The sequence below is a fragment of the Procambarus clarkii genome, chromosome 45, assembly GCF_040958095.1.
Source record: "Procambarus clarkii isolate CNS0578487 chromosome 45, FALCON_Pclarkii_2.0, whole genome shotgun sequence".
NCBI classification, from domain to species: domain Eukaryota; kingdom Metazoa; phylum Arthropoda; class Malacostraca; order Decapoda; family Cambaridae; genus Procambarus; species Procambarus clarkii.
The window spans coordinates 19,369,607-19,394,758 of NC_091194.1; the positions used below are offsets into that span (position 1 = coordinate 19,369,607).

The 25,152-nt window shown below is 48.4% G+C and overlaps 1 protein-coding gene across 2 annotated transcripts in view; it reads right to left on the bottom strand.

Annotated features, from left to right (window-relative positions):
* The window catches only part of Hel89B (histone acetyltransferase 1), a 282,946-nt gene that overhangs the window by 166,064 nt on the left and 91,730 nt on the right, over window positions 1-25,152 (bottom strand). For both annotated transcript variants that reach the window (XM_045760944.2, XM_045760943.2), the window contains 2 exons: window positions 8,138-8,354; window positions 6,620-7,442 (listed from right to left, as the gene is read on the bottom strand). In XM_045760944.2, coding sequence (XP_045616900.2) covers window positions 6,620-7,442; window positions 8,138-8,354 — 1,040 coding nt within the window. The remainder of the gene's footprint in view (window positions 1-6,619; window positions 7,443-8,137; window positions 8,355-25,152) is intronic.

Genomic DNA, 25,152 nt, shown 5'->3' on the forward strand with positions numbered 1-25,152 from the left:
GCCAGGCTCGACTTGTAAGAGTTTGGTCCACCAGGCTGTTGCTTGGAGCAGCCCGCAGGCCCACATACCCACCACAGCCCGGCTGATCCGGAACTTCTCTTAGAAAACAGTCCAGTTTTCTCTTGAAGATGTCCACGGTTGTTCCGGCAATATTTCTTATAGTGGCTGGGAGGACGTTGAACAACCATGGACACTTGCTCTGATGCTTGCTCTGTCAACGCCTCTTTTTTGCCCGACTTTCCCCGCCCTATTGCGGCCAAATTATGCCACCCTACTATTTTTTATATTTTTTTCCCCTAATCAGGGAACACAAATGAACACTTTGATAGGACAATTTTTTTTTTTTTTTGTGCCTGTGGGTGTTGAAAGCCAAATAGCCCAGAGCAGCATAGGGGTTAACAAAGATGTTGCAGTGTGACTTTTCCAATTACGTACAATCATTTCACCTATATGAATTAGTAAAGTAGAACCCCGAGGTCACAGAAGTTACGAGTACACAAGTGAACCTAAACCCCTTAATTTAACACTTTCGATCGTTAACGATGCAAAATGGTGTCAAAAATTTAGTAGATGAATATTCGGTAACGACGCAGTATGGCATAAAAAATGTTAAAATTTGCCCTGATTTCAGCAGGGTTGCGGGACGGGCGCTGCGGTTTTGGACATTATATGCATAGACTCCTGTTGAGAATTTCATTGCGAATACATTGATACCAAAATGAAAGCCCTAGGATGAGAATTGAGGTAACAAAGTTGAAAAGAGCATACACAATATATTGCTCTTGATGAGCACTCACAGGGGTCACGCACTGTCACTTTCTCAATTTGCTGTGGGTGGCACACTGGGCTTTTGGACTTTATATATATGCATATACTCCTGTAGGGAATTCTATTGCGAACACAATGATACCAAAATGAAAGACCTAGGACCAGAATTGAGGTAACCAAAGAGAAAAGAGTATACACATTTTATTGCTCTTGCGCGCTCCCGGATAACATGCTCTAACTTACTCTGTTTTGTGCGGGTGGTACGCCGGGTTTTTGGACTTTATGTGCATTTAATCCTGTAAAGAATTTTATTGCGAACACATTGGTATCAAACTGAAAAAACCTAGGACTGAAAATTGAGATGACAAAGTTGAAAAGAGTATACAGTACACTTTTCAGAATTACCGCGCTCTCTAATGGAATGCCTGGCCAGCCTTGGGGGGTGTAGCAGGCCGCAGTTTTTGACACATGCATATACCCCTATAGGGAATTCTATTGCAAACACATTGATACCAAAATGAAAGACCTAGGACGAGAACTGAGGTGACCAAAGTGAAAAGAGTACACATTTTATTGCTCTTGCGCGCTCCTGGGTAACACGCTCACATTTTCTGTTTGTTGCGGATGGTACGCAGGGCTTTTGGGCTTTATATGCCTTTAGTCCTGTAGAGAATTTTATTGCAAACACATTGATACCAAATTGAAAAACCTAGGACGAGAATTGAGATAAAGTTAAAAAGAGTACACACTTTTCAGTATTACCACACGCAGTATTACCCGTGGAATGCCAGGCGCGTCTCGGGGTGGCGCGGCACACACTTGCTCAGAGCGCAAAAGTGTTAAAACTTCGGTGGTAACGAGTGACACAAAGTATTTCTTTGCCTCATGTAAACACTCCCTACAGGGCCAGATCTAACTGTTTTGGGGCCCAAAGCCAAAACAGGTAAATAGGTCCAACCCTCTGATCAGTGTTGCTATTCAAAGGCTAAACACATACATGTAAACAGTTCGTCTCATAATAATATGTAATGATTAATTATCAATGTTATATTATGCATAGTTTAAGGAGGCATACACTGAAGCCATATTCCTATACTTATGTAATTACAAAATAAAAAGTGATGGTGGGCCCTTTATCTGCTTGGCCTACTGGGTAATCAGGGACTGAGACTACTGGGTACACACGCTCTGACTGCTCGGTAAGCAAGTGTGAAATCTTCATCACTCCATCTTCAGGAGTTATATCCATGAAGAGTTCTATGCGAATCAGGACATTACCTGGAGTCCTGTTTGCCTAACCGCTTCCGCAATGTGGACATAAAATGATGTCCTCAAAAAAATATTTGTATAAAATTCAATTTTAATCCGATTTACTTTGGGTTTGTTTCAAACTGTGCGCCATGAGGTTCTCTTTCTCACCACTAGGCTGCATGGTACAATAAGTTCATGAAAGGTGTGGACCACTTCGATCAAATGGTATTACCATTTTACCAGGAAAACTCACAAGTGGACCAAAAAGAAAACGTTTATTTCCTGCAAATGACATTGCATAATGCATTTGTTTTGTACAAATACAACACAACTGATCAAAAAAAGCTAACATTGCTACAGTTCCACGAGGTGGCAATTTGGGCCCTATTGCGCTGGGACCCGGAAGATTGGCCTCAAACAGCAACAGTATCTCAACACTTGTGGCACCCTCCAGACATAAATGATGACACAGGTCCTGCCTATGCTGACACCATGCAAACTCCCGGACCATCTGGTGTGAGGTGGCCTTTGTTCACTTCAACACCTCAAGCTGAAGCAGCAACCGAATCTGAACCCGAGATGTCTGGCACACTGCCATTTGACGAGACGATTTTGTGAGATGACTTTGACTCTGACTGACTCCAATGTTGAACCTCCAGCGATTCAGTTGATTCTGAAAATCGCATGAACTACAAACTGAAACGAATATTTTGATACCAGAATGAACACTATCACATAAACTGCCCTAAGTAGACTCAAACCTTCATAGATTTTTTTTTTGGGTGTAGCGTGTGTCTGAACGAGTGTCCCAAATGGGTTGCAGGTGGGTGACTTTAGCCATTTATACTGGTAATGCTTCCCCCATATCATGTATTATATGCACATGTCTGTTTAGGGAATTTTATTCCGATCAATGTAATACCAAAAATAACTGTGTGCAACAAGTATAAACTTGACAAACATAACAACAGTAAAAACATTTTGTGTCTGTTTGACACTCACTGATATGTTCCAGCGTTGTTTTATATTTAGCGCTATTCTATCTTATGCTTTGTTGATCTTTTTTACCTACGGGCTCATAGAACATTCTATTGCGAACACATTGGCACAAAAATGAATGACGTACATAGAATAATAATGTCAGGACAGTGAAATAAGTATAAACTTTCAAAGCGCCGTATCGCACATGTGTCGTCGCGTCACCGATACCGGGTAACAGTTCCGCCACTTCCCACACTCTTGCGGGTGGGCCGCGACCATTATTCTACGTTTATATTCATATCACCGTGTTGGGAATTTCATTGCGAGTCCATTGATACCAAAATTAACGCTGTAGGACAAGTGTGGAGGCGATAACAATCCCAAGAGTAAAAACATTTTGTTGCTGTTGGGCGCTCACGTAGTCATCTACGTAGGTTTTTATTTGGTGCTGGTATACCTATACCTTTCATGACCTTTTTACTGATGTTCTTCTAGAGACTTTTATTGCGAACACGTTGGTACCAAAATGAAATACGTAGCTCGAGAACTAAGGTCAGGAGAGTAAAAAGAGTATACACATTTTTGTTTTGACGCTTAAGCGACAAAAACGCCGCGCGCACATTCCGCTTTTTTTTTTTAACCTTAGCCGGGCGGGCGAAAGTGTTAAGCTTGGAAAAACGTTACACACTTGTTTTCGTGGGAGACAAAACTCCTTTTCCTGGGTATCTGAGTTGTGTGCCTCCTTTATGTTCGATTTAGCACATCTTCCTAAGCTGACACAGGTTAGCAAGGTGTCCTAACCTTCCTAACTTAACCTAACCTTCCTGTGTTTTGAGTCATACACAAAACAATGTACATCCATGAGTGTGCATTTTCACAGACTAGTCCTTGGCTAACTGCTGTCATCTCCACCCAGACAGTAACAAGGTAGGCAGGAGGAAGGGTTGAGTGTACCTCACCTCTAGTGGGAATAATAGGTTATGGTTTGCAGCAGTAGTAACCAGTATTGATCTACTCATGCTACAATGCAGTTCTGTGTGAATGAATTTACTGCAGTGAAACTTTCACTGTCTGATCATCTGCCAACTGAAGTTGTCTCTACCCTGACAATACCCAGGTAAGCTATGGGTTTTGGGTTGATCAGTGCATGAACTAATGTATTCCATGCATTCATCCTTTCATCAACTGGTCCTCTTGTCAACTGCTGTCATATTCACTCCTGATGATACCTAGGTAGACCCGAGGACAGGTTGAGTATCTCGCCTCTAGTGGGGCCCATAAGTTATGTTTTGCAAAGTAACCAACCAGTGTAGTTCTGCTGGTGCTACAAAGTGCTTTGATACAGTTCTGAGCAATTAGTGTGTTGATGTGAAGTATTGATTTAAGTTATCTCGTTATCCAAGAGCACCTGACAGCTGAGTGGACAGCGCTTCGGATTTGTAGTCCTGAGGTTCTACATTCGATCCCGGTGGAGGTGGAAACAAAAATCGGCAACGTTTCTTCCACCCTGATGCTCCTGTTCACCTAGCATTAAATAAGTACCTGGGAGTTAGACAGCTACTACGGGCTGCTTCCTGGGGAAGTGTAACAAATAGAAGGCCTGGTCGAGAACCGGGCCGCGGGGACACTAAACCACGAAATCATCTTTAGATAACCTCAAGATCTGCTGTGATTCACCTACTATTAGCAAATAATCTAAAGAAAGGATACCTGACAAGGGTATCAAGGTAGGCCTGACAGCTGAGTGTACAGCACTTCAGATTCATAGTCCTGAGGTTCCCGGTTCGATTCCCGGTGGAGGCGGAAACAAATGGGCAGTTTCTTTCACCCTGATGGTTTGCCTACACGTCATGGTAGAGCATAATCAGTATTATGTTCACCTAGCATTAAATAAGTACCTGGGAGTTAGACAGCTGCTACAGGCTGCTTCCTGGTGGTGTCTAACAAAAAGGAGGCCTGGTCAAGGATGGGCCACGGGTACGCTAAGCCCCAAAATCATCTCAAGATATAATCAAGATAGGGAAGAATATCATGCTTTTAAATATCTTATTCATTAGATTAGATTAATTTGTTCTTCTTGTAGGATTCATTGTGATTTGTAAATCCCTTCTGAGATATTTGATGTGTGTTATTTTAGATATCATGCAAGGAACCAAGTTGAATAAAACTGGAAAACCGGATTCAAATACAGTGGCACCTCGACTTACAATTGCCCGACTTACGATAATTTCGAGTTACGATGTAAATTTCATAAAAAAAGGACACTCGACATACGATGGTATCATCAACTAACGATATTTGTTGGTACACGTTCGGGTCAACTGAGCGCGTGGTCCCGGTCACGCGGTCCGACCTGCCTCAGTTTACTACAGCTGCCCGCTTAGTGACGATCGCGCCTATAAGAAATTCGCGTTTGTGGTGATTTTTTGTATTTTGAACATTAAAGTAATTATTATCTATCATGCCATGAGTCCCAGGAAAGTCAGTGTTAAGGCTCAACATATGAGGTCGCATGTAAGGATGACCATAGAGCAGAAACAAGAGATCATTCATAAATATGAAGATGGTGTGCGGGTTGTTGAACTGGCTAGGCAGTACAACAAATCTCAGTCAACAATATCCACCATACTGGCTAAGAAAAAGGACATTACGGGTGCTAAAGTGATGCATCATTACAGACAAATGTTAAAATGAAGGGAAAAACAAATGTCTCTTGACAAATTTGTAGTGAGACAAACAACCACTGAACCACAACCAGGTGCTAGTGGTATTCAGGCAAAATGTAGGAGAGAGAGAGAGTACCCCAGAGAAAACATCACTGCCTGATGTGATAATGGAAGGGGACTCCCCTTCCAAACAGTAACAACTCTCCTCCTCCCCCCTCATCACCATCTTCCATATGCCATCAAGAGCCCTCCATAAAGGTAAGTTAAATTTAGGTACTGTATTGTAGTTAGAAAAAAACATTGTTTTCAATATAAAATGTTAATATTTTGGAGGGTGGGAACGGATTAATTCAAATCCCTTTATTTCTTATGGGAAAAATTGCTTCGACTTACGATTCATCTCTGGGAACGGATTAGCATCGTAAGTCGAGGCCCCATTGTATATCATTTATCACCACTGAGTTTAGAATGTTGATTCTCATGATTCTAAATTAGCTTAAGTGGTCCTGGTGTTCAAGATGACAATCATAATAGCTTTGGATTTCCTTCTTTAATTGTTAACAGATTTATTTTGTAGACTCTGCAGGAATAGTTGTGCTAGGATTAATATGAAGCTTATTTATACATCACTATTTATAAGTTCCAACATCTGAAAACTATGCTATGTATATTCAGGGGCTTATGTACGGTCTATTGGAACTGGACAAAATTTGAGTACCGGTACAGTTCTTATGTAAATATTCCATTAATTACACAGCCTCTTAACCAAAATCACACAAAATTATTTCTACATGCAAATAGAAAACGTATTTACAAAAAGAAGACATTAAGTCAGGATAACTATTTAGCTTGCCATGGACAGAAATACCAAACCATTGTGGTGATGATGATGGTGATAATGATAAAGGGAAAACATTTATATTATCTAACTCAAAGAGACATACACCACTTACCTTGAATACCATGTTAAGGTTATCAGCCGATTTTTCCAACAGAGCTCTCTGATATACATGTGACAACGCTGGCTGGATGATGGAGTTCAGCCAGAAGCAAGATGTTTCACCAGTTGTCTTGGCTCCGGCCTCGGTTGACGGTGTCGACTCGCTCACCGTTTCGCTCAAACATTTACTTTCCAAAGGATTTTCTAAATCAATTTCTTCTGATTTTATGGATATTTCTTCTGATTTTATGGATATTTCTTCTGATTTTATGGATATTTCTTCTTTTACTGTGAGAGTACTTTGCAAATTGTTCACAGATTTTGTTTCCATCTTCAATTCTTTTTTTGTGATCGTTGATTGTGTCTGACTATCTTCCCTCACTTTAGTAACTGGTGATAAGATGCCAATGTCTCCATTTTTGGTGGATCCTAACTTAACACACTTCCCTGTATCTAATTTCATGTTATCATCTTCATTTGCATTCGATATATTTTCTTTTTCTATTTTAACTTTCTGTTGTATATTTTCTACTTCTACTTTAGAGTTTAATGATTCAGTTTCCCCCAACATTTCAGAGTTATCTTCGATTTTAATATCAATATTTGTATTCAATATTTGTTCAGATTGTTCAGATTTGTCCTTTTGCAATACCTCATTTCCAGACATTTTGTTATTTACATTAAGTGAAGGCACTGTATTAGTTGAGACATTTTGTAGACTATTAAATGCTGTAAGTGTATCCAGGGTCTTCAAAGCCGAGCCTCTGACAGAGCTACTACTGTGGTACAAAAATGGCCACAAACGGGGTACCAGTTCACTAAGGTTGCTCGTTACGCTGTAAATAAAAATAAATGTCACGTTATTATGCATGATGACATGATATCAAAATCCAACACTACCACAGCCAAGTAGATTCAAACTGAAACATTATTAACAGGTCTCATATAAAATGAATTTAAAATAATTAAACATTTTAATGTTATCCAGATCAGCTGAGAGTAATCTATGGTGCCTACACTATCTGTGATCAGAGGGAAGTGAGATCTAGCTCCTTATACCTTCTCTCCTTGCCATTGATACCTGGCATGCACACTAGTTACCTTTCTCAACATTTACGTTTCATTTCCTTTTTTAAGCTGTGGATGGAATTGTCGACAACTTCTTCCTTCAATGCATTCCACTTGTCAACCACACGTACAGAGTATGAGAATTTCCTTTCATATTACCAATTTGTTGTCTAATTATTCCTGAGTGGAGTGACCCAGAGCATTTATACTGTACAGTAATTTTAAATATTAGTTTGACCCATATAACTTTCATAACACATTGCTGTCCAGTAATTGCTGTAGGGGGGAAAGAAATGTTGTAAACCAAACATATTATGATTCTAAAAACAATTTTTTTATACAATGCAGCCTGGATGCTACAGTGTCATGAGCAAGCCTTCATAGTGATTTCCAGAGGGAGTATCAGGTCTCATGGACAGAGTAAAACTATTAATCTGTAACAATACAGATTACATGCACCCACCTGTCACTGTTACCCAGATGTCCCAGCAGCTTGGCAAGGAGCATTAATATAGAATTAGTTGATGATGTCAGGTCATCAATATCTAACAAGGCATCCCAAAGTGTGGCCACCAGCTTCATCACCAACTGCTTATCCAGCAATTCAACCACACTGTCTGCCACTGGTACAAGGCACGATGCAGCCACAGCTACCACATCGTCCATCTCGTCCAGTAAACCTGAAATCATGGTGGATATAAGAGTCATAAAATGTCTCCATTTTATATGTCTTCAGCAGTATGTACACTGCGCGCGCACACACATTAAATACATGGCAGTTTTTACCAATGAACCTAAACCTAACAACTGAACCCATCTATCCAATCATTTGGATTCTAATTACAATCAGGAATCATACCTAGCTACCATTCCAAATAAAAAATCAAGCATTGATTGTAATAAAATGGCCTCTTTTTGTGCCCTCAGAAGTCGACTTCTTCAGCTAAGTGCTACGACTAATCAAACCTCAGGAAAATGCACTGGGTCTCTGAGCCCCTTCTTTGCCTACCAGGAGCCAGGACCAAAATCTGGCTCTACAACAAAATGGGAGTTTGTGGATCACAAATCAGCCCAAGTGAGAAAAACTACTGGAACAGCCCATCCTCCTAAGATTTTCCAAGAAACTATCATACTAAAGTGCTGTTATTCTAACCTACCAGAGGACCCAAAACAGAAAATGGGACAGTATGTCAATTTCGCGAGTCGCTACCCTTTCTTAGTACGACAATTTTTGGCCTTGGGTATAGTATACGTCAAAATGCGACATTCCATTGGGAGGACGGCTTCACCAGAAAGTGTAAGGACAACAAAGTAAGAAACTGCTGCAAGAAAATTGTTTGCCCAAGTGACAGAGCAAATTATTAATGCACAGGGTAAACATCCTAACTCTGATGTACCTGACCACCACGGGGTAGTATCTCAGGTCTCCTGAGACTCCAGCCACCTGCCCTTTCACTCACAAGCTATACAAACAAAATCCCACCATCACAGGGAATACGAGGCAACAAGAAATAAGGAGCTATGGAGGAGCTCACTTGAGGAGGTTGTTTCATAACATTTAATGCTTTATTTCTGTGGAGAGCCCCTTTTGCTCCCTGAAGCTATACCAGGCTTATGTGTATATATTAGACTGTGGCAACAGTCAATCGAAGAAGTTCTAAGCCTACCGGAGACCAGAGCCAGAACCTGCCCCCCCCCCCCCCCCAAGAGAGGCACGAGGAGCAATATCCTAAAAACACCTCCGTGTAATTGGAAGCAGTCTTTGGTTGCCATCTACCAGGTCAGGCACCCAGAAAGGTAGGAATTCCAAAACAAACTACTGCTGATCAAATACTTTAACCCTCAAACTGCTAGGGGCCCAAATGGATTCGACACCCACAGGCGCAACAAAAAAAAAAAAAGCCCCAAAAATTCTTTCGTCTTATACAAGTGTTCATTTTTGTTCCCTGATCACGGAAAAAATAACAAAAAAAAACGTAGGTGGCATATTTTAGCCGCAATAGGGAAGGGAAGTCTGGCAAAAAACCAGCGCTGAATGTAATGAAACGCCATTTTCTGGGCGAGTCCCGTCGGCTCCCCGGAGCTATCCCAGGCTGATATGCTAATGTCAGACTTTGGCATCAGTCATGTGTATGGAGTTCTTAGGCCTACCGGGGACCACGGCCAGAACCGGGCCCCCTCAGAGAGGCAAGGGGAGCAATGGCCTATAGAAGCCCCCGTGTGGTTGGAAGCATTCTATGTCTGCCATCGACCGGAACAGGCACCCAGAAAGGTAAGCGCCTCAAAACAAACCCCTATTCTGGTTAAAATTGCTACCAAAAACCGAACTAGTGGATAGAACTCCCCAACCGAAAACAAGCAAACTAGTGTGACGTCACACACCGCCGCGCCGCTGTCTGCGCAGCTCCCCCCTCCCCGGGAGGGGGAAGGGGGAGCCCCAGACCCCCCGCGCCGGCTACCCACACCTCAGTTCTTGAGGCTGGATGTCAAAAACGCGAAAAACCGCCGACCGGAGGGAGGGAGGGATGCCGGGGACTCACCCAGAAAATGGCGTTTCATTACATTCAACGCTGGTTTTCTGGGGGAAGCCCCGTCGGCTCCCCGGAGCTAACTACCCACAGACAGAAAAAGAGGGACTTACCCGGGAGGCGGTCGTCGCTCACTCCTCAACTCGAAGCCGAGACAACTGGCTGCAACCGCCGACCCAAAGCAACACAGGCCCGACGAGGCCCAGGGACATTCACAAGGTAACGAGCAGCCAGGACCCTGTTCGACCGCCAAAATCCCCGCGCCCGAATATCAGACCAAGACATATTCCCAAAGACAGCAGCAAGAGCCGCGAACTTACGAACATCATGGGCGCAAGGATAGACCGCAGGCTGGCTGGACTTAATAACCCTGCGGACGACCTGAGAGACCCGAACCCGCGAACAGGGAAGAAGGGAAACCGGATCAACCCACAGCGCGTCCCCGGACACAGAAGCTGTGGCGCGCAAATAACAGCGAAGCGCCGCAACCGGACACAAAACATGATGCACCCCCGGCCTGACCAACCAAGCATCAACCACCCATGGACCCCTCCGGAACGCAGCAGTCTCATTCTTCGCCAGAAAAGAAGGAGACGGCTGCAAACGAACAAAACAATCACCACGACCAAAAGAGCAGAAACCCCTGCGCCGGAGGAGAGCATGAAGCTCCCCTACCCGACCCCCAGAGGCCAAAGCCAACAAGAAAAGTGCCTTGGAAAAACAATCCTGGACCGAAGAGGCCACAACGAAACGAGGAGATGAAAGGAAAGCGAGCACTCTGTCCAAAGACCATGACGGCTCAGGCGACGCATGAGCAGGCCGGAGGTGAAACAATGCACGAGACAGCTTGCGAAACGGCGCAGACGTAACATCAATACCGAAAGCAAGCTGAAGCGGCTCCACCAGCGCCGCACGATACGAAGCGACAGTGTCAGGCATGAGATGACGGTCCTGAAACAACAACGAGAGGAAGGACAAGACCGCCCGAACAGACAAGGAACTAACACGACGAAGACGCAAAAAGAAACGGAAGGACCGCCAGGAAACTTCATACTGCCACCGAGAAGAAGCCCTCAGGTGGGACACCAACAAGGAGGCCACCTGATCACCATAGAGATGATGATAGACCCGAGTCAAAAAAACCATACGCGAAGACTCGAGGAGAAGATCGAACCAGCCACGTGACGAACCGGCCCGATCTGCTGAAAGAGGCGGAGCCGCGGGAAAACCCTCGGGTTCGGACACCGAGCAACCAGCGCCTGAAACCAAGGCTGGGCCGGCCACCAAGGGGCCAGAAGGACAACTCTCCCCTGGTAAGTCTCCAAACGAGTCAGGACCTGGAGCAACAGCCGAACCGGGGGAAAGAGGTACAGGAACCCCCACCTCGACCAGTCTAGCCGAAAGGCATCGACCCCGACGGCCTCGCGATCGGGGAAGGGCGCCGCATAAACGGGAAGACGCCACGACCATGCCGACGCGAAGAGGTCCACTTCGGGGCGCCCAAACGTCTGGCAAAGCCAACAGAAGGACTCGTCGTCGACCGTCCACTCCGTGGAGAGGGGAACGAAGCGAGACAGGGCATCGGCCAAGACGTTGGACACGCCCCGTACGTGAACCACCAGGAGAGCCAAACCCCGAGAACTCAGCAGACGAGTCACCCGAAGCGACCAACCCCAAAGAGACAAGGACCGCATCGAACCCCTGCGGTTCAGGCAATGAACCACCGGAGAGCAGTCCGAATGGAGCCGAATCGTCGATCCGCGGGCCACCCGAATCCTCCCGAGAGCAAACCACACTGCCCCGAACTCCCGCACCGTGCTGTGAGCTCGACGGAAGGATGGATCCCAACGCCCCTGGCCGGCCTGGTGAGCACTGGTCACAAAACCCCAGCCGAGAGACGACGCATCCGTATACACATCGAGCGAGGGCTCGGGTAGGCGCCAAGGCACTGAACCCCGAAAACCCCGAAGAGGAAGCCGGTGACGCAGCAACCGACGCAAGGCCCCCGGGGGTCGAACTCTGCGATCGCGAGAAAGGCGGAAGGGGGAACCCTGAAGGAACCAGAACAGCTGTCGAAGCCAAACCCGACCCAGCGGGTAGACCACCATCGCGAAGTTCAGGCACCCGCACAGCCCCTCGAGCAACCGCCGGGTGACCCGAGGGCCCTCCAGAAACAGACGAAGGCGGGACCGCAGCCGCAGGAGAGACTCCGGAGGGAGAGACAAGGAGGCGGTTCGAGAGTCCCAAACGAGACCCAGCCAAGTCAGAACCTGAGAGGGAACCAGATGGGACTTCCTCCAGTTCACCAAGAACTCGAACCCGGCGAGCTGGGAAAGAACCAAATCCCTGGTTAGCAAGCAAGCTGACTGGCTGGGAGCCCAAACCAGCCAGTCGTCGAGGTAGGCCAACACCCGAACACCTAGGAGACGCAAACGAGCCACCACAACCCGTGTAAGGCGCGTGAACACGCGAGGTGCCAGGTTCAACCCGAACGGGAGACAACGAAAGCGGTAACTCTGACGCCCCACAACAAAACCAAGCCAGTCCCTGAACCGCGGATGAATCGGGACATGCTAATAAGCGTCCTGGAGGTCCAGGGACACCAACCAAGCTCCCGGCTCCAAGAGGAGCCGAACCTGAGACAGCGTAGTCATCCGAAAGGAGGGGCGATGAACCCAGGGGTTCAGACGGGACAAGTCCAGAATGAACCGCAGGTCCGCGCAGTCCCGTTTCGGAACCGGAAACAGACGGGAAACCCATCTGAGGGACGTCATCGTTTCGACGACGCCCAAGCGTACCCACTCCAAGACGACTCGACAGAGCGCAGGGAAAGAAACCTGCCCTGCCAGCCCCGACCCCCCAAAGGGGGAGGGGCCACCCAACGCCACCGCAGGCCGCGAGACACGACCCAAAAGGCCCACGAATCGTGGTACCAGGCGCGGGCGAACAGTGCAAGCCGCCCCCCCATCGCCCCATCAAGGGGGCAAACCGCGAAAGGGCCGGCGACCCTTACGAGACCCAGAAACCCGCACAGCGCGAACACCGCGCCGACCAGACGAGGGAGGGTCCGCAGGAGGAGCCAACCCCGAACCTGACACCAGAGGCTTACCACGACAAGAGGAACCCCGAGCCCTGGCACGACCTTTCCGGGAAGACCCACCCCGGGACCCCCGGAAAACCAACAAGTCCGACATCGGATGACAAGCCGCCGACGCAGCCTGAATAAACTGCGCCACGGCTGACTCCGCAAATAGGAGAGGACAAAAAGGTGAAGAACGCCTAAGAGCCAGAGCCCAAGCAGATTCCACGGAGGAACCCAGCACCGCCTGCCGACACGCGAGACGGGAAGCATAAAACAGGGAAACCGCATCCCGCAAAATCGGCGTGAACAGCTTCAACAAGGCAGCCGACGAACGCGCAGCCGAGGACAAGGTGCCGGACCCCGGGACGGACCCAAGCGTCCCCACATCCTCCATGAGCCAATCTGAAGACAGCTCCAGGAGGGAAAAGAACCGCAAGGCCGAACTCAAAAGGCCCCGGGCGTGCAAGTCCTCCGCAACGAGCGCCGCCGAAAGGGAGGGAACCTGCACATGGAGCTGAATAACGCCCACATCGCGGGGAAGGGCAGGGGCAAACAAGCACTCATTCAGGTACTCAAGTTCGCCCCCCAGGAAAACCTGAAGCACCGTGGAAGCTTCACGCCACTCCATCGTGTGGGAACGACAGAAGGAATGCCAGGAATCCAAACCAAACAAGGGGCAGTCTGCTAGCCAGGACGACTCCGGAACCTCGTAACGGAGCCAGAAAGGGAACGAAGTCCCAAACCTGAACGTGGACGGATCCATTTCCGAGGCATAATCCGGGTCACGCAGGAGGTAAGCAGCAAAGGCCACTCGCACCACACCAGGTTGGATGCGACAAGCCGAAAACCTCTGGAAGGATGGAACCGACGTACCCGGGGGAACACGGAACCGAACCCGGGGAGGGGCCGACACCAAATCCAACTCGTACACAGAGGGGGGAAAAGAAAACCCCACTCCTTGTAACAATAAGCCCCGCTTAGTGGGAAGAAAAACCCAGGCAGGGTCCAGCGGGGCCCAAGGCCCCCAAGTCAGCCCCTCCCCAGCCTCGAGGTCCTTCACCACAGGACCCGAGGCCGAGTCCTCTCCCCAAGCCCGGACCCCACAAGACAAGGACGGAGCAGCCGGAAAAGCTGGAGGAAGGGGGGCCCACTGGTCAGACCCTGAAGCTTCGGCCGGGAGACAAGACTCGAATGCCTCTGCCGCCCCCCCGGAAGGGGCACCCCCCGAAGCTGCCCGAGTCTCGAGATCAAGTAACCCCTGCTCCGACCCCGAAACCCTCAGACGCTTCGGGGCCGGAAGCAGGGGCGGGGGACCAGAACGAACAGAAGGGGAAGGACGAGGAGGTGCAGACTGAACCAGGATCGAAGCGACCCCCACCCCCAAGTCCGGGTCTCTAAAAGCAAAGTGGGGCAGCCCCGGGGCATCCGGGGAAGCAACCAACCGAGCGCGTTGCAACAGACGAAACCTAGACTGCAACGCACGTGCCGCCTGTACCCGAATAGAATCATCAGAGGATTGGGTAAATTGAGTCACAAGCAAGCAGCAACACTCACAGGACTCAGGGTCGAAAGTATCACCGACCCAACAGGCAGCGTGGCAGAGGCAAAAACAATGAGGGTCACCCTGAGACAAGGGGACCGAGCAACCCTCAAACTCGCACACAGCGAGTGGGGACTCCGGGGACACATCCATCGGACCCACGCGCCCCCTAGGGGATTCCCAGGGTCCTGAGCGTTTACTTTAAGAGGACTCGCACTCAGGTAGTCCCAGGCAGGGTGCTGCAAACCGGCACCCAAAACTACCAAGCAAACTTCTAAAGCTGAACCCCAGGGACGTGTACACTCACGGGGACCTAGCAGGGGGCACCACCGAGGAGAACAGTGGAAAGGCAAAAACAAACTAAATAAAATGACAGAACCCCCCACCAGGCAAAAACAAAAAGAAAAACAAAACCCCGCAAGAGGACAGCGAACCCCAAGGAACAGAGCCGGCCGCGATGTCGGGGAAATACAAGCTGAGCAGCACCCTGCGCCCCTACCAGTGCAAACTGCCTCTTACCTGCCGGTAACAAGGGAGAACAGAACACCCAAGAGCCCTACAGGCGGCCGAAAAACCGAAAGGTAAAACGGACCAGCAGAGGCAGACCCCGAGGAGCCTGTGGAAGGTGGCCCCAAGCCCCAAGGGCAGTACTTACAGGGCACCTAGGGAAGGCAGCCCTAGGCGCATGCAGCCCGAGTACTGAAGATAACTCCTGGTTCTCGCACCCACAAAACCAACACCACACGCAAAGCACAGTGCAGTAGCGACACCGGAGCCAGAGCACACGACTATCGCCTATAGCATCAGCCTCAAAAACTGAGGTGTGGGTAGCCGGCGCGGGGGGTCTGGGGCTCCCCCTTCCCCCTCCCGGGGAGGGGGGAGCTGCGCAGACAGCGGCGCGGCGGTGTGTGACGTCACACTAGTTTGCTTGTTTTCGGTTGGGGAGTTCTATCCACTAGTTCGGTGTTTGGTAGCAATTTTAACCAGAATAGGGGTTTGTTTTGAGGCGCTTACCTTTCTGGGTGCCTGTTCCGGTCGATGGCAGACATAGAATGCTTCTAACCACACGGGGGCTTCTATAGGCCATTGCTCCCCTTGCCTCTCTGAGGGGGCCCGGTTCTGGCCGTGGTCCCCGGTAGGCCTAAGAACTCCATACACATGACTGATGCCAAAGTCTGACATTAGCATATCAGCCTGGGATAGCTCCGGGGAGCCAACGGGGCTCCCCCCAGAAAAGGGGCGTTGACAGAGCCTTCGCCAGACGAGGTCTACTCTGCCCGAGCTGTCAAGCAGCAGTTGCTACCTAATTATTTCAATATCTCTGATTGATTTTTGCTTAGTTTTTTGCAGTAATATTATTCAATACAGTGAATTGTGATATATTTATATAATAAAATGTGTGAACCATCACTGTACTCAAAATTATGGTATGCATATTAGTGATTCAATTATTATGTTCATAAAACAATAAACAAATAGTTTTGCTGTTGTTACACTATATACACAGGTTATATATAAGTATTTGCATGTTTTGTTCACCATAACGAACCACTAAGTTGGTCTTGTGAGTCAAAAAGCAACGAGGAGTGACCGCCACACACCAGCCAGTCAGTCGTTGCCACTCCCTCCCTCAACACTTCACTCACCCTCATTCTCCTCCCACAATACTGTTTTTGCATTTATTCACTATACATAGATGTTATATATAAGTATTTACATGTTCTGTTCACCATAACTGTACATCTAAGCTTGTATGGTGAGTAAAAACACGAAGACGTAGCAACTCACACAGTCAGCTGGTGGCGGCCGCCCTCAAGGTCAGACGCACTAATATTTCTCCTCCAACAATATTGTTTGTGGTGTTATTACGCTATATACACACATTATATGTAAGTATCTACCTGTTTTATTCACCATACTGAGGGTGAGTGAGGTGTTGAGGGAGGGAGTGGCAACGAGCGGCAGGCTGGTGTGTGGCGGTCACTCCTCTTTGCTTTTTGACTCACAAGACCAACTTAGTGGTTCGTTATGGTGAACAAAACATGCAAATACGGGGTAGGAAGCAGGAGACCAGACACAAGGTATCATTTGGGAGATGAAATCCTTCAAGAGCGGTTTACCTCCTGCGAGTCCCAGATTATGCCTCAATAATGAAGCCTTCTTTTTGAGTTTGGCTGCTCTTTTCTTTATTGGGTGCATTACAAAGTGCCAGAGTCTTCCTGGCTGGCAGACTGCCTTTTCTTCTTTAGGGGGCTTGGCATTCATCCTGTCGGAATGCGCACTTGAATGGCGAGATTTGCTTACGGTCGTTCAAGTTTTCCTGTGGGGGGGGGGGGGGGGGTTGGAGCACCTTAACCCTTACACTGCTCAGGGGTCCTTGGGACATTTACACCCCTGTGTGCAAGAAAAAAAAAAATTCAAATTTTTTTTTTCATCTTCTAAACATGTTAATTTGTGTCCCCTGAGCACGGGAAAAATAAAAAAAAAATCGTAGGTGACATATTTTGGGCGCAATTGACCGAGGAAGTCTGGCAAAAAGTGGGCGTTGACAGAGTGGTCGTCAGACCCGGTCAGCGTCACCCGCGCTGACAGATGGGAGTTGCCACAAAGATATTATTACCTAATTGTTTCAATGTCTCCGATTGATTTTTTTTTAGTTTTTTGCAGTAATATTATTCAATAGTGTGTATTGTAATATATTTATATAATAAAAGTGGTGAATAATCGCTATACTCAAAAGTATGATGTGCATATTAGTGATTCAATTATTATGTTTATAAAACAATAAACAAATAGTTTTGCTGCTATTACACTCTATACACAGGTTATATATAAGTATCTGCATGTTTTGGTCACCATAACGAACCACTAAGTTGGTATTGAGAGTCGAAAAGCAACGAAGAGTTACCTCCACACACCAGCCAGCCACTCGCTGCCACTCCCTCAACACACGCACTAAACTTTCTCCCCCAACAATACCAGTTGTGGTGTTATTACACTATATACAGACGTTATATATAAGTATGTATATATTTTGTTCACCACAACTGTACAGCTAAGCTGATATAGTTAGTTCAGGCACTAAGAGTCGTCACTATACACAGATGGCGGCTGGCGGCTCCCTCACTCTTTCAAGGTCACACGCACTAAACTTTCTCCCCCAACAATACCTTTTGCAGTGTTATTACCCTATGTACACATATTATATATAAATATCTACATGTTTATGCACCGTAACTGTACACCTAAGCTTATAGTGCGCCCAAAGAGCATAGTGGCCACCCTCTAAACAGCTAGACAAATCGTGCAGACGACGTCACCTTCGTCACCCATATGGCTCCTCCCAGCATAATCCTTTTGCTGTTATTACACTAATACACACATTATATATAAGTTTCTACATTTGTGTTCATCATAGAGAACCACTGACCTGGTATGGTGAATGCAAACAATAACAGCTAGCCACACAGTCAGTAAACGATGCTGTCTCCCTCCGTCTCTCAGCATCACTCCTCCCACAGCGCTAATTATTACAACAATCCTGCTATTATCACAACCCTGGTTATTTATATCACAGTCATGGGTCATCTGTAATATTGTCATCGCTAAATAATAACAATTATATATTTATTTTGACATTTTTCGGCAATGCTGTGGTCACAAGCTGAACAGCAATGCTGTTCGCTCATGCTGCGTGCGCCGGCCTTGGTTGCTCCAACAGTACTGTGCCTCTCACACCTGAGAATATTGCCCATGATTTTTTTTTTAAATGGCATCTGTTTACAAGAGCCCTGAGGAAGCTACTGTGAACCCCGTGTAGCCGCGGGCCATTTGAATCAGGTCTGGCAACCTATGGCGTATATATACGCCATGCGCACCATGGGACATGTTACTCAGGGCGTATATATACGCCATGCGCAGTTTAAGGGTTAAGGTGTGCTAGTTCGCTCCCGTCCTTCCTTATGATGTCAGCCAGGTGCGGCTTCATGTGCAGGTTCCCTTTCGGCATCCCTGGTGGCCGAGGATTTGTGCGCCTGTGGGTACTTTGCTTCAATTTTTGCGCTTCTTTTCCCTGCTGGTGCTGTCTTCGGACTGTCTCGTGCTGTGTGTGGAGGAGCTGGGTTCCGGGCCAGGGTCCGGTGTGCTTGCTTCGGCAGCTCGGGTGCCGGCTGCTTTGGTGAAGTTGTATGCGTCGTTTCTGAGGGAGGCGGCATCTGCTCTTCCCTTTTCGGGTAGAAAAGGCCTCGCCTTTCGCCTCGCGTGCTGACAGGCTGTGCTCATCGAAAAATTTGGAATCGTCTTGGGTTCTGGCTCTTAGATTTTCATCACATTTTTGTCCGTTGCTGTTTGCAGAGTCTGCGGTGGTGCTTTTTCTGCAGTCGGCTTCATCCTGTGACGGCCTTTGTCGGACTTGTAGGTTCTCCGGGGAGGACCATGGAGGTCCTGCCTGGAAGGGTCGTGCCAGGTCTCGGGGTTCTTTCGGTCGTCGTAAGCTAGTAGTGCCAGATTCAGGGCCAGCACCTCTTCTGGAGTCGCCGGCATCCTGGTCAGCGCAGTGATCGCTCTTAGCGTCGGTTGGGCTCTCGTAGGGGTTGTTGGCCCTTTCGAGGGTTGCCCCATTGACAGGGCAATAGTGGGGAGGCTCGCACTGTTTGCTCTCACATGGTCTCACGATTCGTGGGCATTTCAGGTCGTTTCCTCCGACCTGTGGTGGCATTGGGTTGCTCCTCCTCCTTCGGGGGGGGGGGGGGGGGGGGGGGGGGGATCAGGGCTGGCAGGGCGGGCCTCTTCTCCTGTGCTCTGTCAGGTCATCCAGGGGTGGGTTCGCTTGGATGTGGTCGAAACGACAACGTCCCTCAGGTGGGTTCTACCCGTTTTCAGTTCCGAAACGGGACTGTGCAGATCTGTGATTCATACTGGACTTGTCTAGTTTGAATCCCTGGGACTTTTGCCCCTCCTTTCGGATGACCACTCTATCTCAGGTCCGGCTGCCTGGATGGTGTCTCGTGTCCTCCAGGACGCGTTTTGGTTTTATAATTTTATTGTACGCATTCCGATTCAGCCGGGGTTCAGTGACTGGCTCGGTTTTGTCGTGGGGCGACAAGCTTACCGCTTTCATTGCCTTCCATTCGGCTTGAATATGACACCTCGAGTGTTCACACGCCTTACCAGGTCGTGGTGACGTGTTTGCTTCTGTTAGGGGTTCAAGTTCTGGCTTACCTCGATGGCTGGCTGGTGTGGGCTCCCAGCCAGTTCGCGTGTCTGCTCGCCAGGGATATGGTTCTTTCCCAGCTCGCCAGGTTCGGGTTTGTGGGGATCTGGAGGAAGTCCCTTTTGGTTCCCTCTCAGGTTTGGACTTGGCTGGGTCTGGTGTGGGACTCTCACACTGCTTGTCTCTCCCTCCTGCGACGCTGTTGCAGCTGTGGTCCCACTTCCGGCTGTTTTTGGAGGGCACCCGGGTCACACGTCAGTTGTTTGAGCAGCTGTGCGAGAGCCTGAACTTCGCTGTGCTGGTCTACCCATCGGGTCGGATCCGGCTTCGGCGGATGTTCTGGTTTCTTCAGGGTTGTCCCTTCTGCTGCCTTTGTGATCGATGGGTTCGGATCCTGGGAGCCTTGCGTCGGCTGCTGCATCACTGGCTTCCTCTGCGGGTTTTTCGGGGTTCTGTGCCATGGCGCCTCCGCGAGCTCTCGTTCGATGTGTTCACGGATGCCTCGTCTCTCTGCTGGGGTTTTGTGACAAGTGCTCACCAGGCCGGTCAGGGTCTGTGGGGTCCGTCCTTCCGTCGAGCTCGCAGCATGGTGAGGGAGTTTGAGGCGGTGTGGTATTCGCTTCAGAGGATTTGGGTCGCTCAAGGAGCAACGACCCGGCTCCATTTGGACTGCTCCCTGGTGGTTCACTGCCTGAACCACGGGGGCTTGATGCGGTCCTTGGTTCTTTGGGGCTGGTCGCTTCGGGTGACTCGTCTGCCAAGTTTTCAGAGTTTGGCTCTCCTGGTGGTTCATGTTCAGTGGGGTGTCAAACGTCCTGGCGAACGGCCTGTCTCGGTTCATTCCCCTTTCCACGGAATGGACGGTCAATGCCGACTCGTTCAGTTGGCTCTGCTGGACGTACAGGCGCCCAGAAATGGACCTATTCGCATCGGCGTAGTCGAGGCGTCTTCCAGTTTATGTGGCACCCTTCCCAGACTGCAAGGCTGTTGGGGTCAATGCCTTTCAGCTGGGCTGGTCGAGGCGAAGTTACCTGTACCTCTTCCCTCCGGTCTGGTTGTTGCTCCAGATCCTGGCTCAGTTGGAGACTTCCCAAGGGAGAGTAGTCCTGTTGGCTCCTTGGTGGCCGGGCCAGCCTTGGTTTCAGGTGCTTCTTGCTCGATGTCTGAACCCAAGAGTCTTCCTGCGGCTCCGACTCTTTCAGCAGATCAGTCCGGTCTGTTACATAGCTGGTTCGATCTTCTCCTCCACTCTTCGCGTCTGGTCTCTTTGACGTGGGTGTATCACCACTTGTATGGTGATCAGGTGGCTTAGTTGATGGTGTCCCACCTGCGAGTTTCGTCTAAACGGCAGTATGAAATTTCCTGGCGGTCCTTTCGGCAAATTTTTGTCTCTTCGTAGGTTGTCTTTGATTCTGATTGGGTTTTGTCCTTTCTCTCTTAGTTGTTTCAGGACCGTCATCTTGTGCCAAATTCTGTCGCCTCGTTTCGTGCAGCGCTAGCAGAGCTGCTGCAGCTTGCTTTCGGGGTAGATGTCCCTTCTGCTCCGTTCCAAAAGCGTTTTCTGACGTTGTTTCACCTCCGGCCTGCTCATGCGCCACCTGAGCCATTCTGGTCGTTGGACCGGGTGCTCTCTCTTCTCTCTTCTCCTTGGTTTGTGGGGGGCCCCTCAGTTCAGGACTGTTTTTCTAAGGCTCTTTTCTTGAGGGCCTTGGCCTCTGGGGGTCGGGTCTGGGAGCTTCATGCTCTCCTCCGGCGCAGGGGTTTCAGCTCTTTCAGTCCTGGTGGTCGTTTCGTTCGTTTGCAGCCTTCTCTTCTTTTATGGTGAAGAATCAGTCTGCTGCTTTCCAAAGGGGTCCTTGGGTAGTAGATGCTTGGTTGGTTCGGCCGAGGGTCCATCATGTTTTGTGTCCAGTTGCGGCTCTTCGCCAGTATCTGCACACTACGGCCTCCGTGGCAGGGGACACGCTTTGGGTGGGCCTGGTTTCCCTTCTTCCCTGTTCCAAGGTGTGGTCCTCCCAGGTCATCCACAGGATTATTCGGTCCAGCCAGCCTGCAGTCTATCCCAGTGCCCACGACATTCGTAAGTTCGCTACTTTGGCTGCTGTTTTTGGGAATATCTCCTGGGCTGACATTCGGGCACGGGGCTTATGGAGGTCGAACAGGTTCCTGGCTGCGTGGTATTTCGTTTATGTTCCTGGGCCTTCTCGGGCGTGTGTAGCCTTGGGTTGCAGGTTGCAGTCATTTGTCTTGACTTTGAGATGAGGAGCGAGTGACGACCGCCTCTCGGGTAAGTCCTTCTTTCTTTGTCTTTGGTTAGGTAGCTCTGGGGAGCCAAAGGGGCTCCACAGAAAACCAGCGTTGAATGTAATGAAACGCCATTTTCTGGGCGAGACCCGGAGGATCTCACCCAGAAAATGGGTGAAACCCATTTTGAGAACCCATTTTGAGACCCATGAGAACCTCCGGCATCCCTCCCGGATGCTGGAGGTTCCCCGGCATTCCTCCCTCCCTCCAGTCGGCGTTTTTTCGCGTTTTTTGATACTCAGCCTCTGAACTGAGGAGAGTTGCTGGCGTGGAGGTCTGGGACCCCCCCCCTTTCCCAGGGAGGGGGGGGTTGTGTAGACAGATGCACGGCGTTTGTGGTGACGTCATACGTGTTTCATTGGTATTGATTGAGGAGTTCTGTTGCTAGTTCGGCTTTCGGTTTGCAATTTATTTAATCAGCAGAAGTTTGTTTTGGAATTCCTACCTTTCTGGGTGCCTGACCTGGTAGATGGCAGATAAAGACTCCTTCCAATTACAAGCGGGGTGTCTTTAGGCCATTGCTCCTCGTGCCTCTCTTGAGGGGGTCAGGTTCTGGCTCTGGTCCCCGGTAGGCTTAGAACTCCTTCGATTGACTGTTGCCACAGTCAAATATATACACATCAGCCCGGTATAGCTCCGGAGAGCCTCCGGGTCTCACCCAGAAAATGGCATTTCATTACATTCAACGCTGGTTTTTTGGAAGAGGCCCCCCCCCCTCAGGAGCTCCCCAACATAACTCAACATTGCCTCAGCAGTGATGGCAAGCACCTCTGTAGAGAATAATGCTGAAATCAGAAAATGTGGCCAAGGTTTATCACCCAGAAAATGGGTGAAACCCATTTTGAGAACCCATTTTGAGACCCATGAGAACCTCCGGCATCCCTCCCGGATGCTGGAGGTTTTCCGGCATTCCTCCCTCCCTCCAGTCGGCGTTTTTTTTTGGGGGGAGCCGGTTGGCCGAGCGGACAGCACGCTGGACTTGTGATCCTGTGGTCCTGGGTTCGATCCCAGGCGCCGGCGAGAAACACTGGGCAGAGTTTCTTTCACCCTATGCCCCTGTTACCTAGCAGTAAAATAGGTACCTGGGTGTTAGTCAGCTGTCACGGGCTGCTTCCTGGGGGTGGAGGCCTGGTCGAGGACCGGGCCGCGGGGACACTAAAAAGCCCTGAAATAATCTCAAGATAACCTCAAGATAAGGTTTATCAATGGGAGAAAAAGGCTGAAGATGAGGAAAGGGGGCCAGGGTTTACCAGCAGTGTGTCACACATCAAAACTTAACACAAGTACAACAAGGCTTCAGGATACACCAGGCAGAGCAAAAGACCAACACTCAGGTAGACCACTCAAAACAAAACCCAAACATGAGCTGTACAGTAGTAGCAAAGTGTAAAGGAAAGTATCCATAATCCAGTGTGTTCAAGGTGAATATCCATGTTAAGGGATCTGGAGGTTTTTCCTGGGTGGTGGTTTGTTGTATGTTTCTTAGATACATTGTACTTTGTGCAAGATGCCTCAATACTACACATGTTGAGTCCAAATGAACAAATCCACAAGGGCCGTGTTGAAGGTTCGAACCTACGTCCAGGATGATCCCAGACGCACCTTAGTCGACTGTGCCACAACAAGGTAAATATATTGCAACCGGGAGTTCATAACCCTCACACGGATCCTGCAGCCTCTCCGAGACACAAACCAGGGGCCAGATTCACGAAGCAGTTACACAAGTACTTACGAACGTGTACATCTTTCCTCAATCTTTGACGGCTTTGGTAACATTTCTTAAACATTTACAAGCATGAAAATGTCACAAACAACTGTTGTTAATGTTATAAACAGCCTCCCGGTGCTTCAGAGCTCATTAACTGTTTAATAATTGTAAACAAAGGAGCTAAAGATTGAGAAGAGATGTACAGGTTCGTGTTTGCGTAACTGCTTCGGGAATCTGGCCCCAGGATTTTACAATTTCCTCATGCACCCGGGCTCTGTCAACAAGCTGTTCTACCTCTTCGCCCTTACTTCAATACACAGAAATCACAATAGCGTAATACATCAAATAAACAAATATTTGTTCATTTGATATATCTCACTATGATTCATGTCACCTCTTTTTCTTCAATCTTTTAGCTTTGGTATATTTAACACCTCTAACCTCTCTTCATAACTCTTGTTTTTCAGGTCTGGAAGCCATTTTGTAGCATGCCTTTGCACCCCTTTTTCAGTTTATTGATGTGCTGCTTATGATATGGGCACGATACAACTGCTACGAATTCCAATTTTGGTCTCACAATAGTCACAGTTTCTTTAGTATTTCACCCTACATGTACAGTAATTAAAAGGGATTCTGAAGTTGGTAAGAGCAGCATATGCTCCTCACACACTCTTCCTCCTATTAAAGAAATTGTGACATAAGGTTTGAAAGATTATGTCAAATTCGATATTGAAAGATCGCACCTAATGACAAAGCTTGTTGAATAGGATTGCTTCTCATCTTTGTACGTTTCAACCTGACCTTAGTAGATGGTTTGAAATTTGCAAGAACATATGTAACGTAAAAAACATTTCCTAAGGAATTTGACTGGAAAGACTTGCTGTTAGGAAATGAAGTAAATAAGATGCATGTCAAGTTTTGTGAAATATATGATAGAGGCACAACAAAATTTATACCAAAGCAGAGATGCAGAACTAGGAAACAGGATTGGTTCAACAGAAATTGCGAGAGGGCCAGAGACCAAAAGACACAAAAATGGAATCAATATAGGAAGAGGCCAAACCACCAAACATACCAGTGATACAAAAATGCGAGAAACAACTA